This window comes from Papio anubis, chromosome 4 (assembly GCF_008728515.1).
Source record: "Papio anubis isolate 15944 chromosome 4, Panubis1.0, whole genome shotgun sequence".
Taxonomy (NCBI): Eukaryota; Metazoa; Chordata; class Mammalia; order Primates; family Cercopithecidae; genus Papio; species Papio anubis.
This window is the reverse complement of record NC_044979.1, coordinates 28,533,810-28,548,853: the sequence shown is the minus strand read 5'-3', so window position 1 is coordinate 28,548,853 and position 15,044 is coordinate 28,533,810. Positions and strand designations below refer to the sequence as shown.

The 15,044-nt window shown below is 45.4% G+C and overlaps 1 protein-coding gene across 4 annotated transcripts in view; it reads right to left on the bottom strand.

Moving 5' to 3' along the window:
* Positions 1-392: 392 nt before the first annotated feature.
* Positions 393-15,044, bottom strand: part of ZC3HC1 (zinc finger C3HC-type containing 1) — a 35,614-nt gene continuing 20,962 nt past the window's right edge. Inside the window, exons 5-10 of one of the 4 annotated variants that reach the window (XM_021936266.1) lie at positions 9,909-10,075; positions 7,788-7,942; positions 6,286-6,529; positions 5,267-5,479; positions 4,074-4,280; positions 393-833 (exon numbers count right to left, since the gene is read on the bottom strand). In XM_021936266.1, the coding sequence (XP_021791958.1) occupies positions 765-833; positions 4,074-4,280; positions 5,267-5,479; positions 6,286-6,529; positions 7,788-7,942; positions 9,909-10,075 (1,055 nt within the window). In that variant the 3' untranslated portion in view covers positions 393-764. The remainder of the gene's footprint in view (positions 834-4,073; positions 4,281-5,266; positions 5,480-6,285; positions 6,530-7,787; positions 7,943-9,908; positions 10,076-15,044) is intronic. The other 3 variants (XM_021936267.1, XM_003896589.4, XM_009203858.1) reach the window with 3 other exon arrangements.

Genomic DNA, 15,044 nt, shown 5'->3' with positions numbered 1-15,044 from the left:
GTTCAGGGTCAACCTTCTCTACCACAAAAACTGATGATCCCCCAAAAGCAGTGATTCTTGGGGAAGCCCAACTGAGGGAGTCATGCATTCAATGGCACATGGAGAGGGGTCTCTTCTGAAGTGTCTTCCTCCCCATTACACTGTTTTATTCTGTTATTATCAAAGCAAGGAGAAAATTATCAGCTTACCATTCACTATAACATACCAGGAAATTTCCTGGTGGCATAATAAAAATCATCTTGCTTTTTTGGTTTAGGAAAGATTATACCTCCTTGACTGGAATCACAAATTTTAGGCTTCGCAGCCAATCTGAAAATCAAAAGTTGAATGTTCCACTGACATTGTCTCCGGCCCACAAGGCAAGGGGGAAAACAGTTCTCCAACAATGAGAATCTTAGCAAATATTTTATTAATATACGCTGTCATACTCCTGGGATAGAAGAGTCCTCAGAACACCACCCCACACTGAAGATGCTGAAATGGGTGGTCAGGTCCTTAGTCCTCCTCCTGGTCTGTTAACCCCGCACTCCTTCAACAGAATCAGGCTTGCTGCCCTTACCCTGTCCACATCCCTGAAAGGAAACGGGTCTCCCTCAGCCAGATGCAGACAGTTGACACTCCCTGCCTTTGCTATGGCAGGGGGCTCCTTATGATTAACCCAGAACAGGAAAAACTTAGCGTCAGCTGACCAAAAGGAACTCAGCCTTAATTTTTCCAAAAGTCACTCGCGTTCCAGCTCTCTTCAGGAAGGGGCTAGAATATCTTCAGGATGAGCATAGAGATTCCCACTGCCGAAATATTCGGAATACTTTCCTTGATTTCTCAGACAGACTCTGTAAGCAGAAAAGCTTATTATTAGTGATTAGGTTCTTTGATAGAGACAAAGGATAAATCATTTGTCCCCCAATGATCTGGATATGTCTAGGACTGAGTAAAAATTCACTTTGTGGTATGCTATATATAATGTATACCTAAAGTCAGACTAAAGATCGAGGGGCTGATGTTCTACTGTCAGACTCCTGTTAACACACTCTGAGCCTCTAAGACACGGCACGTATCCTCCCGTCAGGCATCTGTGTCTGTCCTCATCTTTGTACTTGTGGATGACACTTCTGACTTGCCGTTACTGCATGACATGTTTTGCACTGGTTTTTCATTCATGATGCTGAATTGGCCCTAGTTCATTATTTCTTGTGAATAAGCATTTATACTTATGTGATGCCTAGCTGAGGTTAACAGTATAAACCAAGGCCAAGTAATAAAAACAGAGTTGAATGATCCCTGTGAGTTTAAGCTCTGGCCTTGGTCTTCACAGCTTTATGTTTTAGCCAGCAGTGCTAGTAATAGGAAGAATCTCACTGCCATCTGATTATGCCAATGAAGTACTCTGAGATTCTGAGAAATGGTGGTAAAGGGAGACAAAGTAATTCCTTAGGAGACAAAAGCTCTTGGTGAATCAGAACACTTGGTTCTGTCTGCCTTTGAGCGTCACAATAAAGAGCAAATGTTCCATGCAGAAAGGGCTTCAGTGAGAGTGCAAAGAATGTCTAGCAAGATGATCCACAGTTACCTCCAGTTTCTCATATGACATGTTCAATGTCGCCCAGGCTGGAGTGCTGTGGTGCGATCTCGGCTCACTGCAACCTCCGACTCCCTGGTTCAAGCGATTCTCCTGCCTCAGCCTCCTGAGTAGCTGGGATTACAGGCATGTGCCACCATGCCCTGCTAATTTTTGTATTTTTAGTAGAGATGGAATTTCACCATGTTGGCCAGAATAGTCTCGATCTCCTGACCTCGTGATCTGCCTGCTTCGGCCTCCCAAAGTGCTGGGATTACAGGCGTGAGCCACCACACCCGGCCCACTTTCACTTTCAGTTTTTAAAAAATCTATCCTCTTTGAGGATGTTTCAATAAGTTCCTGGAGGAAAAAGTTTGAACTCTTACTAATGACTGAGGGAAATTTAGTTAACAGAATGACAAAGTTGAAAGAAACATGAGTTGAAAAAATAGTATACACCTTTTTGTTTTTTTTGAAAGGGAGTCTCACTCTGTTGCCCAGGCTGGAGTGTAGTAGCACGATCTCGGCTCACTGCAGCCTCCACCTCCCGATTCTCCTGCCTCAGCCTCTGGAGTAGCTGGGACTACAGGTGCATGCCAACAGGCCTGCCTAATTTTTGTATTTTCAGTAGAGACGGGGTTTTGCCATGTTGGCCAGGCTGGTCTCGAACTCCTGACCTCAGGTGACCCCCTGCCTCAGAGTCCCAAAGTGCTGGGATCACAGGCATGAGCCACTGCACCTGGCCTCGGTATATACTTTTTTTTCAAACATCAGGATCCTTTACCACACAGTCTCATTAAGCTTTCTAGCATCCAGTCGCAGCAGCTGTCAGAAGGTTAAAAGACACTACCCAAAAAAAAGAAAAAAAAAGATTTTAAAAGTCCTGGAATCCAGGGCCAATTATGAGGCCAACTTTTCCCACTACAAAACAAAAACAAAACCCCATGGGCTTTCTTTTTCATATGGCAGTGAGAGAGAGGAGTCTTATTGAAAACTGCCAATGTACTAGTTCCTGAAGATCTAGGTAGAGAAACGCAGATTTTTTTTTTTCTGTGAAAACTTGGAAAACCTTCACCTGCATATTTACTGAGGGTACTAATATACATTTATTTTTATTATTTTTTTTTTGAGACAGAGTCTCTCTCTGAAGCCCAGGCTGGAGTGCAATGGCACGATCTCGGCTCACTGCAACCTCCGCCTCCTGGGTTCAAGTGATTCTCCAGCTTCAGCCTCCCAAGTAGCTGGGATTACAGGTGCCTGCCACCACACCCGGCTCATTTTTTTTTTAATATTTTTAGTAGAGACGGGGTTTCACCATGTTGGCCAGGCTGGTCTCAAACTCTTGACCTCAGGTGATCCATTCACCTTGGCCTCCGAAAGTGCTAGGACTACAGGTATGAGTCACCACGCCGCCATGCATTGTTGGACTTTTAGCATTACAATAGTTCCCTCCAGTGGAATCCTGTAACCCTAGAAAACCATGAATCTAGGAGTGCTGCTGGTAAATATCTGCTGACAAGTATTATTTTACTTTGTCCTTGAAAGTTATACAGGTCAGAAATTGTTACAAGCTACAAGGAAAATCTGGGAGTGAGCCAGCCAAGGAGAGAACCCAGTTTTCATGATTCTGTATTGCCCAGCCTATCACTTCCAATCTTTAAACAGAGCAAACACTTGACTTTTCTTCTCAGTTGTCACCCACATTTGTAACCCACAGCAGTCATGGCTGCAATGGCTAGCAGAGTCACAGTCTGGGCTGTAGAACAGAGTAATGTGCCCGGCGTGTGGAATGAAACCATCATTTTGGTGTCAGAGCCCAGTGCTCCAAACAGCTAAGTTAACTGGCCAGGCTCCAAGTGCAAGTGATAGCAACTGAAAGAAAAAGCAGCTGTCTGCAACATGAGGCCAGAGCAGCTGCCTATTCATCTATTTCTGTTTCTGTACTCCTTTTCTACTTGGAGTCATTTTATTTAGGAGAACAAAAGAATTTATCAGAACTTGATGGAATGCCATATGCTAAACTGCAGAAAGACGAACCGGTTCTATGCCTATTCCCTAGGACTAAAGCAGAATGAGTCTAACTTGACGTGTAAGCTGGGCATGGTGGCTCATGCCTGTAATCCCAGCACTTTGGGAGGCCGAGGCCGGTGGATAACCTGAGGTCAGGAGTTTGAGACCAGCCTGGCCAACATGGTGAAACCCCATCTATTAAAAAATACAAAATTAGCCAGGCATGGTGGCAGGCACCTGTAATCCCAGCTACTTGGGAAGCTAAGGCAGGAGAATTGCTTGAACCCAGGAGACGGAGGTTGTAGTGAGCTGAGACTGCACCATTGGACTCTAGCCTGGGCAACAAGAATGAAACTCCATCTCAGAAAACAAACAAACAAACAAACCCAAATAACTTGATGTATGGGAGCTGAAGGCAAGCAGGGTGCTAATTACAGGACCAGCCTCTGCTCCTCCTCCTATACACAGCAAGTGCTGCCCACACACAGGCAATGGCTTATCTCACCATGGAGTCCGTTTCAGCTGGCTGGCTAGACTGTTTGTGGGCCAAGAGGATGGTCAGCACTGCTTTCCAGCCTGGCTCTGCTGGGGCGCTGGCATCTGGTTCAGTTCCACCATTCTCCCTGCTTTCTTTGCCAAGTGTGATATTCACCCAAGGGCACCAGTCTCTATGCTGAGAGGTGGGATCAAAGAAGCTTCGGGAAGATGTGTCCTGAGGAAGGAGAAAAAGAAATAGCATTCATGGGTAGACGCTAGGTAAGTTCAGGGAGACACTGCTACTAGTCATCAAGTCCAGAATCTCACAACTACCTATACTTCGAGTGTTTATGCTCTCCTTTAAACTTTGCCTATACATTTTCCTCGCACTTTCTTTATTTTTTTTCACTCCTTTTGTGTTAAACAAGCTACACTTTATCACAAGGGATAAGGGATACCCAACCCCCAGGCCATGGATAGGTACCAGGTCGCACAGCAGGAGGTGAGCAGCAGGCAGGCAAGCAAAGCTTCATCTGAATTTACAGCCGCTCCCCATTGTTTGCATTACCACCTGGGCTCTGCCTCCTGTCAGATCAGCAGTGGCATTAGATTCTCACAGGAACAGGAACCCTACTGTGAACTGCACATGTGAGGGATCTAGACTTCGGGCTCCTTATGAGAGTCTGACACCTGATGTCTGTCACTGTTTCCCATCACCCCCAGATGAGATCATCTAGTTGCAGGAAAACAAGCTCAGGGTTCCCAGTGATTCTATATTATGGTGAGTTGTATAATTATTTCATTATACATTACAATATAATAATAATAGAAATAAAGTACACAATACATGTAATGTGCTTACATCATCCCGAAACCATCCTCCCAACCCTGGTCTGTGGAAAAATGGTCTTCCACGAAAACGGTCCCTGGTGCCAAAAAGGTTGGGGACCACTGCCATATCAGGTTTGTCCCTGTATCACACTGCTGTTCCATTTGCCTGAAATATCTATTATTTCTCCAGAATCCACCCCAAAGGAGCAAAAAGGAGCAAAAAACATGACTGACATTTTTCCCCTTTGGTCACCCAACTTTAAACTTATTCACAGGGTCTACTTTTTGCACTGGACCATGGAAGGGCTCATGCCTGCTTCTCCGTGCTGCCCAGGGAGAGCCCAACATGCTGTTTCTGCTCAGCCACTGCTACATGCGCGGTGGACTCACCGAACTGCTGGAGGAGCAGAGGCGAGCTCGTTTGGCTTTCCGCAGAGGGCTAGATGGTACCTCCATGCCAGGGGTGTCTCCTGTTCCCATGCTTCGGGTCACTGGGCGAGTTCTGGTGGTGGGGCTAGCAGCCTCTGGCTCAGGACGGTCAACAGGACTGGAAGAGTCCCAGCTCCGAGTTCGAGAGACAATGGGACCAGGGCTCTTTTCAGCCTGAAGGAAAGGGGAGATAATGGAAGTACACGAATGATATTAATGATACTTCTTTCTTTAATCTTCTTCCTTTTGAGACAGAATCTTGCTTTGTTTCCAAGGCTGGAGTGCAGTGAGGCGATCTTGGCTCACTACAACCTCTGCCTCCTGAGTTCAAGTGATTCTCCTGCCTCAGCCTCCCAAGTAGCTGGGATTACAGGTGCCCACCACCACCCGTGGCTAATTTTTGTATTTTTGGTAGAGACGGGGTTTCACCATGTTGGCCAGGCTGGTCTCGAACTCCTGACCTCAAGTGATCCACCTGCCTCAGTCTCCCAAAGTGCTGGGATTACAGGCGTGAGCCACCGGGTGTGGCTGAATTTAGCTTCTCCATTAGTGAACAGAAACACTACGTGGTATTGTGACCAATGTAGTGGGAAGTGAAGCCTATCCACCTAAATTATTTTCCAACTTTCTACCAATAACACTTTTTTTTTTTTGAGACGGAGACTTGCTCTGTCGCCTGGGCTGGAGGGCAGTGGCCGGATCTCAGCTCACTGCAAGCTCCGCCTCCCGGGTTTACGCTGCCTCAGCCTCCAGAGTAGCTGGGACTACAGGCGCCCGCCTAGTTTTTTGTATTTTTTTAGTAGAGACGGGGTTTCACCGTGTTAGCCAGGATGGTCTCAATCTCCTGACCTCGTGATCCGCCCGTCTCGGCCTCCCAAAGTGCTGGGATTACAGGCTTGAGCCACCGCGCCCGGCCTACCAATAACACTTTTGCCAAGAATGTTGTTTAAAAGTCCACCCCAAACAAGCTAAGTGCATACCTGCTCTGAGCCTGGGGAGAAAGTGGCATCCTGGCTCCGCGTCATCATCCTCCGAGGAGATTCAGGCACCAGAGGTAAGCGCTCTGGTCGCCCCTCAAGGCCTGGGATCGGGGAGCTGGTCAGGCCAAAGGATGCATCCAGGTCAGTCATGGATGATTCAATCTGCTGGAAGCCCCAGAGCCCCACCTTCCTCATACACTGCGAACATGTTATCAGGGAAAGCTGCATGGGTTCCAAAGAGGAACTAGATAGGAATGAAAAAAAAGAGAATTTTCTCAAAGTGTAACATTTCCAAATGACTAAGTGTAATGTCTCGCAAGTATGCTTTATCTCATCCAATTTCTGGAACAGTCCAGTGGACAGGGAACCATGGCCTGTCAGAGCCTCTGTGCTCCAATCTCAGGACCCCAGCTTCATACTTCATCATCTCTCACGTATTTTCCATAGAAAGACCTAGGGTTCTTAGTGTGCTCTTTATGGTAAGACTGTTTTGCAGGCATGTTTTAAAAGTTTCTCGGCCAGGTGCGGTGGCTCATGCCTGCAATCCCAGCACTTTGGGAGGCCAAGATGGGTGGATCACCTGAGGTCCTGAGGTCGGGAGTTTGAGACCAGCCTGACCACCAACAACAACGAAAAGGTTTCTCCTGTCCTTCTTTTTTTTTTTTTTTGAGATAGAGTTTACTCGTTGCCCAGGCTGGAGTGCAATGGTACGATCTCGGCTCACTGCAACCTCTGCCCCCCGGGTTCAAGTGATTCTCCTGCCCCAGCCTCCTGAGTAGCTGGGATTACAGGCACCTGCCACCACGCCCGGCTAATTTTTGTATTTTTAGTAGAGATGCGGTTTCACCATGTTGGCCAGGTGAGCCACTGTACCCGCCTCTCTTGTCCCTCTTAAAGTCTTTTCCCTTTAGACGAAAAACATTCCTTAATCTACCAAAGAGAGCATATTTAAAATAAATCAAGATTTATTTATTGTCAGAACCAAACTGACTTTAAATATGCTCTCTTTGGTAGATTAAGGATAGTGAGAGTCTATGCCAAATTGAGCAGCTGGAATGGAAATAGCAACATGGGGGCCTAGAAGACTCCAGCTGGTGTTTCCTATGGTAGTTTTCATCAATTAAGTGGATTTTTCTTCCTTTCTAAAAATAGAAAAGAACTTCCTTTCTATTTTTCCTTCTTAAAAATAGAAAAGAGCTTATTTTCTTTCTATTTTTAGAAAGGAGGTTCACTGTTTATAGAACACAAATTCCCAGTTGAGAAGCAACCGTACAATAAACAAAGTTCAGTTGTGAACACCAAGAATTCCTGAATTCCAATTCTGGTTTTGTTACTAATTCTTATTATCCATTCTCCTCGCTGCCATCCCCCACCCAGTTTCTCTTTGTCTCTTTTTCTCACGGGAAACACCATGTGATTCCTAAATGCGATAAGTGACTGACATATACAACTGTAATGCTGTTGTCATGGCTCATGTCTCCGGGCAAAATTCGCTGACTCACCTACATGCCCAGCCACACACAGAGAGAATACAGGCAGTGACGTGCACTTGGATGTCTGAGCCTAATTTGATTGTAGTTTTTCTCTCATCAGTTCGGTGATCAAGTTCATCTTCAAGCAGGTGCAGGAGAAGACTGAGCTTGTCTTCTGTCAAGCACTACAAGGGAGCCAAGTAAAAAACTTCGTTTCAACTACCATAAAAAGAAAAATTACACATTATAACATACCTAGATAGTACAAGCGGAAAATCAGGAAGGAAATTACAAACATGAAGACAGTTCTCTTCACAGAGAACAAATACTTCCAGGACAGGGATATAGTATCACACAGAAGCTTTCTGAATTGCCCTGAATCTGCTGACTGAGAAAGACGGAATCTCCCTGGAACTGCCAAAACTCTTGTTTGTACTAAATTGTTTTCAATTTATCAGCTGCAGATTTTCCCTGAAACCTGCAAACTTCAAACCCAAATAGTGAAAACAAATTGCTCCTTATGTCTTAGCCTGATGCTAAATTTACTTAAACATTAAAGAAAAAAAAATTTTAGAGATAGGGTCTCACTATGTTGGCCATGCTGGTCTTGAACTCCTGAGCTCAAGCAATCTTCCCACCTCAGCCTACTGAGTAGCTGGGACTACAGGCGTGCATCACCATGCCCCAGGCTCTAAATTTACTTTTTGATGGAACGACAAAGCTTGTTAGACTTTATTTTTGTTCTAAGAAAAATAAGGAACTATGACCAGGTGAAAAAAAATTGCCTTGGCTTGGGACAGGGTTATATTCATAATAAGCATCAGAGGTTAACAGTTTCAGTCGCTGGCCATACCACCCTGAATGTGCCCAATCTCGTCTGATCTCAGCAGCTAAGCAGGGTCAGTCCTGGTTAGTACTTGGAGGGGAGTTTGGGAAGTTAACAGTTTGATGCTAAAACCCGTACCACTCTCTTAATTTGAAGAGGCTACTATTTCCTACAGTAAAGCTTGTCTTCATGGAGTACCCATAGGGTGATTAAATGGAACAGTAAATATTCAGTTTCAAAGTACAGATTGACTAGAGCGTTTACTTTATTTCATTTCTGAGACGGAGTTTTGCTCTTGTTACCCAGGCTGGAGTGCAATAGTGTGATCTCGGCTCACTGCAACCTCTGTCTCCCAGGTTCAAGCAATTCTCCTGCCTTAGCCTCCTGAGTAGCTGGGACTACAGGCACAAACCACCATGCCCAGCTAATTTTTTGTATTTTTAGTAGAGACTGGGTTTCACCATGTTGGCCAGGCTGGGCTCGAACTCCTGACCTCAGATGATCCACCTGCCTCAGCCTCCCAAAGTGCTGGGATTACAGGCATGAGCCACCGTGCCCAGGCTGACTACAGCATTTAAACGTTTCTACTCACAAGGAGAAAGGAGTTTGTACTTTCTTTGAAAAATGATATGCAATAAACCATATGCAGTCACATTTCAGTATTTTCTGTTAAATAGTTTAAGTAGGCTGGGTGAGCTGGCTCATGCCTGTAATCCCAGCACTTTGGGAGGCTGAGGTGGGTGGATCATCTGAAGTGAGGAGTTCAAGAACAGCCTGACCAACATGGTGAAACCCCACCTCTACTGAAAATACAAAAATTAGCCGGGTGTGGTGGCAGACACCTGTAATCCCAGCTACTCAGGAGGCTAAGACAGGAGAATCGCTTGGACCTGGGAGGCGGAGGGTGCAGTGAGCAAAGATTACACCATTGCACTCCAGCCTGGATGACAGAAAGAGACTCGGTCTCAAAATAATAATAATTTAAGTAATAAATCAAGATAAAATAGAATTTATGGGCAGCATATATTCAGAGCAAACTTGAATCTATGCTTCCAGGTTATAGCCCTAAAACTTGGTCCAAATAAACTCTCTGCTTATATACGTATATGTTAAATTGAATCCATGCCATTTAAAAAACCATACCTAAACATTCAAATGGAACTCTCAACAGTCACCTTCCTGGTGGAGACTGAAACGGTGAGCTGAGAGATAGACAAGCAGTTCTCTTCACAGCAATTGCATCTTCTTGTCATTAAAAGAAATGCTTCAGGTATAAATACTGGCAACAACTGGAAGCCATTGCAGCCTAGTCAGGAAAAACTCACCATAGTTTTCAAGTCCTCCGGCCTTAGAGAAGGAAGCTGGAGGTCCAAGTGACAAAGGCTTTGAAAACGATCTAGGAATTCACTAACAAGAATAGCAGGCTCATCCAGGGGCAACATCCCAAATCGGTCTGTGGAAAAAGTAAACTGGAAGATTGTATTGGTATAAACTGTAAAAAAAAAAAAAACACAGCTGGGCACGGTGGCTCATGCCTGTAATCCCAGCACTTTGGGAGGCTGAGGCAGGTGGATCACCTGAGGTCAGGAGTTCAAGACCACCCTGGCCAAGATGGTGAAACCCCCATCTCTACTAAAAATACAAAAAATTAGCCAGGCATGGTAGTGCACGCCTGTAATCCCAGCTACTTGGGAGGCTGAGATAGGAGAATCACTTGAACCCAGGAGGCGGAGGTTGCAATGAGGCTGAGATCGCGCCACTGCACTCCAGCCTGGGCAACAGAGCAAGACTCTGTCTCAAAAAAAAATAATAAAATAAAATAAAATAAATAAACATGTATTAAATGACTGAGGAAATGCAGTAAAATTGATGAGCTATTTGATGGTGTCAGGAAATTACTGATTTTCATTTTGATGGGGCTGTGATGATACTACTGAGACTACGTTTAAAAAGTAGAATCCGTATCTTTTATATCTTGAAATATTTACAGATAAAATGGCATAATATGTGGGACTGAACTTCAAAACAACGCAGAGGGGCAGGGTGTTAGGTGTTAGGAATACAGAAGAAACAAGATCGGCCATGAGTTGATCATTGTTGAAGTTGAGTGATGGGGTTTTATTATTTATACTATTCCGTGTGCTTCTGTGTATGTTTGAAATTGTTACCTTAAGAAGGAGAAAACAAAACAGAGTTAGTAAAGATGGAGACTTAAATAGGCGAAAGGGCTTAAAGAACCATCATTTTATAACAGCTACCAAGTTATAATTTACTGTGAGCTAAGAATGAAAAAAGTGGCATGTTCCTAAAGTGTACACAAGAGATACAAAAAGGCTCACATTATAAGGTGAAGCATTAACTGGGTACCAGAGTAAATAAAGTATACAATTAAGAATTCTACTGGTAATACCTAAGTTGGAAAAGAATCTGTCTGAAATCTAAGCAGTGTGGAAACTGATTATATACTATAGTATAATTATCTCTGGCATTACCCAATTCATCTACTGCATATTTGGTATACTGGTACAAAGGCAAATGATGAGTGCAGAAAGGCCTTGCTAAGCTACTTCTTAAAGAGGTCAGTCTAGTAGGCCTAGAACGATAAGTAGAAACTACACTGAATCAGCTTTCCCCCCCCCGCCCCCAGACAGCGTTTTTGCTGTTGCCCAGGCTGGAGTGCAATGGTGCGATCTTGGCTCACTGCAACTTCTGCCTCCCAGGTTCAAGCAATTCTCCTGCCTCAGTCTCCCGAGTAGCATGGGTTACAGGCGCCTGCCACCATGCGTGGCTAATTTTTATATTTTTAATAGAGACGGGGTTTCACCATGTTGGCCAGGCTGATCTTGAACTCTTGGCCTCAGGTGATCCACCCGCCTCGGCCTCCCAAAGTGCTGAGATTACAGGCATAATTCACCATACCCAGCCCTGAATCAGCTTTAATAAAGAATGAAAACACATACTGGAAGAGATTTCATAGGAAAAGTGAAGAAAGAACATGTCATCCTAACCTGATCATCTAAAAAGTAGGAAGCCACTCAACTCACTGGTCTTTTCTCAGCCTCAAATTAACATTTAGTTGCTCAACAGCACTATAAGGCAGCCCCATAGGCTACAAAGATGAGACACACATTCAACATCCTTAAGTTACTCATAATCTAATATGGAAGCCAGACATGCAATGTGATTACAGTGTGATAAGTGTTATCACAACAGTAAAGAGAGACCATTATAAGAGTGTACAATAGGGATACAGCAGATACTGTTAGCTGTTCACCCAGCTATCTCCTGCTCCTGCCTTGCTAGCAGAAGCAAGGTTTTGTTTGGTGTCTTGTCTTTCCCATAGGGTAAATTCCTGACTTGTCTCTACCAATCTCAACAGCAGTGTTTTCCTTAACAGTGACCCATTTAGGAAGGGGTATTTGATTCAGTCGTGGTCAATAGACAGGAAAGGTAGCGGGCTGGAGGGATTCTGTGACTATGTGAAGGCTAGATGGTGTTTGCACATGACTCTTCAAACTGCTGCCTTGAGAGGAACTAGTTTTAGAACAAGATGACATGCTTCTTGCAAGGACTGGGTCCTTAGTGCTATGTCTGAGCCAATAAATTTACCAACCCTGCAGGAATCCTAAAAAATTATTTTATTTTTTGAGACAGTCTTGCTCCATTGCCCAGGCTGTAGTGCAGGGGCATGATCTTGGCTCACTGCAACCTCCACCTCCTGGGTTCAAATGATTCTTATGCCTCACCCTCCCGAGTAGCTGGGACTACAGGCATGTGCCACCATGCCCGGCTAATTTTTTGTGTGTGTATTTTTAGTAGAGATGGCGTTTTGCTGTGTTAGCCAGGCTAGTCTCGAACTCCTGGCTTCATGTGATCTGCCTGCCTCCGTCTCCCAAAGTGCTGGGATTACAGATGTGAGCCACCACACCCGGCAATTCTTACTTTTTTAAAAATAAGAATTCTTAATTTTTGTCTTAGCGAGGAGCAAACATAAAGCTATCTCGGCTTTTATTTTTTATTTTATTTATTTTTTTGAGACGGAGTTTCACTCTTGTGGCTCAGGCTGGAGTGTAATGGCGCGATCTCGGCTCACTGCAACCTCCGCCTCCCGGGTTCAAGCAACTCTTCTGCCTCAGCCTCCCAAGGAGCTGGGACTACAGGTGCCTGCCACCACGCCCAGTTAATTTTTTGTATTTTTATTAGAGATGGGGCTTCACCACGTTGGCCAAAATGGTCTCCATCTCTTGACTTCATGATCCGCCCACCTCAGCCTCCCAATGTGCTGGGATTACAGGTGTGAGCCACTGCACCCGGCCCATTTTGTGATGTTTTAACTGTCGTTTCCATCTTCCCTTCCCCAGCTCAGGTCTGTGGTAGCCTTGAAAACGCACATCCTGGCCGGGCGCAGTGACTCACGCCTGTAATCCCAGCATTTTCGGAGGACAAGGCGGATGGATCACCTGAGGTTGGGAGTTCGAGACCAGTAAGACCAACATGGAGAAACCCTGTCTCTACTAAAAATACAAAATTAACCGAGCATGGTGGCACATGCCTGTAATCCCAGCTACTGGGGAGGCTGAGGCAGAATCGTTTGAACCTGAGAGGCAGAGGTTTGGTGAGCCGAGACTGCGCCATTGCACTCCAGCCTGGGCAACAAGAGCGAAACTCCATCTCAAAAAAAAAAAGAGAGAAAAAGAAAACCAACATCCCCACAATCATGGTGAAAACCAGTAGCTTAGCAGTCACCGGAGAGCACAGAAAAGAGGTGGAGCTCCTCCAAAGCCCCCTTCCAGAGAACCATCATTATTTGATCTGTGTGGCAGTTGCCTGGAACATCATACTGTCCCAGTGAGAACACCCTTTTCCCCAGACAGGTTTTCAAAAATGATCATTGGCAACTGTTTAACATCACAGTTGCTTTGAGGCAGCAGTATGAGTTGGAGCAAATAATAAGCTGACCAAAAACCTTAAAAGCTGGGAAATGAAATGTCCATAGGCAGGCTTGAAAGGCTCTGACATATTCCTTGGAATCTAGAAGCGCATGTGCAAGTACTGAGCTATACACATGCCCAGGAAAGACCTGAAAAAGGCCCTAGGCTCTCACCTCTGGCTGATGCTGAGGTCCTGCTTGTGTGAAGGCTAACACAGAGTTGCAGACTGCCTGCTTGACTACTGAAGGTGTGCTCCCCCTACCACACAGAGCTCCTTGGCAAGGCTGGGGGACTTATTTGTTCTAGGCATTTAAAGAAATCTCTGTCCAATCGTCCTGTGAAAGTTGATTTTGAGGCCGGGCACAGTGGTTCACGCCTGTAATCCCAACGCTTTGGGAGGCCGAGGTGGGCAGATCACGAGGTCAGCAGTTCAAGACCAGGCTGGCCAACATGGTGAAACCCTGTCTCTACTCAAAATACAAAAATTTACCAGGCATGGTGGCAGGCGCCTGTAATCCTGGCTACTCAGGAGGCTGAGGCAGGAGAAGTGCTTGAACCTGGGAGGCGGAGGTTGCAGTGAGCCGAGACCACGCCATTGCACTCCAGCCTGGGCAACAGAGCAAAATTCTGTCTAAAAAAAAAGAAAGTTGATTTTGATAATTTTGCAAGTGTTCTTTTTGCTCTCATAGAGGATTTTCAGATGCCCTTCCTCCACCATCCCCACTGGAGATATCCTACATGGATTGAGACAAACACATATTTGAGGCCAGGCATAATTGTTCATGACTGTAATCCTAACATTTTGGGAGGCTGAGGTAGAAGGATCACTTGAGGCCAGGAGTTTGAGATCAGCCTGGGCAATATAGTGAGACTCCATCTCTACCAAAAAAAAAATTAGCTGGATGTGGTGGCATATGCCTGTAGTCACAGTTATTCAGGAGGCTGAGGCAGGAGGATTGCTTAAGCCCAGGAATTAAGGCTGCAGTGAGCTATGATCATGCCACTGCACTGTAGCCTGGGAGAGAGAGAGAGGAGAGAGAAACGTGTACTTGATAGAAGAAACAGAAGGAAGGAAGGAAGGAAGGGAGGGAGGGAGGGAGGGAGGGAGGCAGGGAGGGAGGGGAAGGGGGAAGGGGAAAAGGGGGGAAGGGAGAAAGGGACGCAAGGGAGGGAAGGGAGGGAGGGAATGGAAGGAAGGGAAGGGAAAGAAAGAAGGGAAGGAAGGGAAGGAAGGGAAAGAAGGGAAAGAAGGGAAGGAAGCGAAGGAAGGGAAGGAAGGGAAGGAGGAAGGAGGGAGGGAGGGAGAGAGGGAGGGATGGACTACCTGATAGAAGAAATAATACTTACAAATATGTCAGTGCTCTCCTGCTTACTAAAATCAATTTTAAAAATTAATTATTATTAGCCAGGTGGCACTTGTAAGCCCCACTACTCTGGAGACTTAGGCAGAAGTATCACTTGAGCCCAAGAGTTCAAGGTCAGTCTGGGCAACAGAGTGAGACCCCATCTTTTTCCTTTGCTGCAATGCAG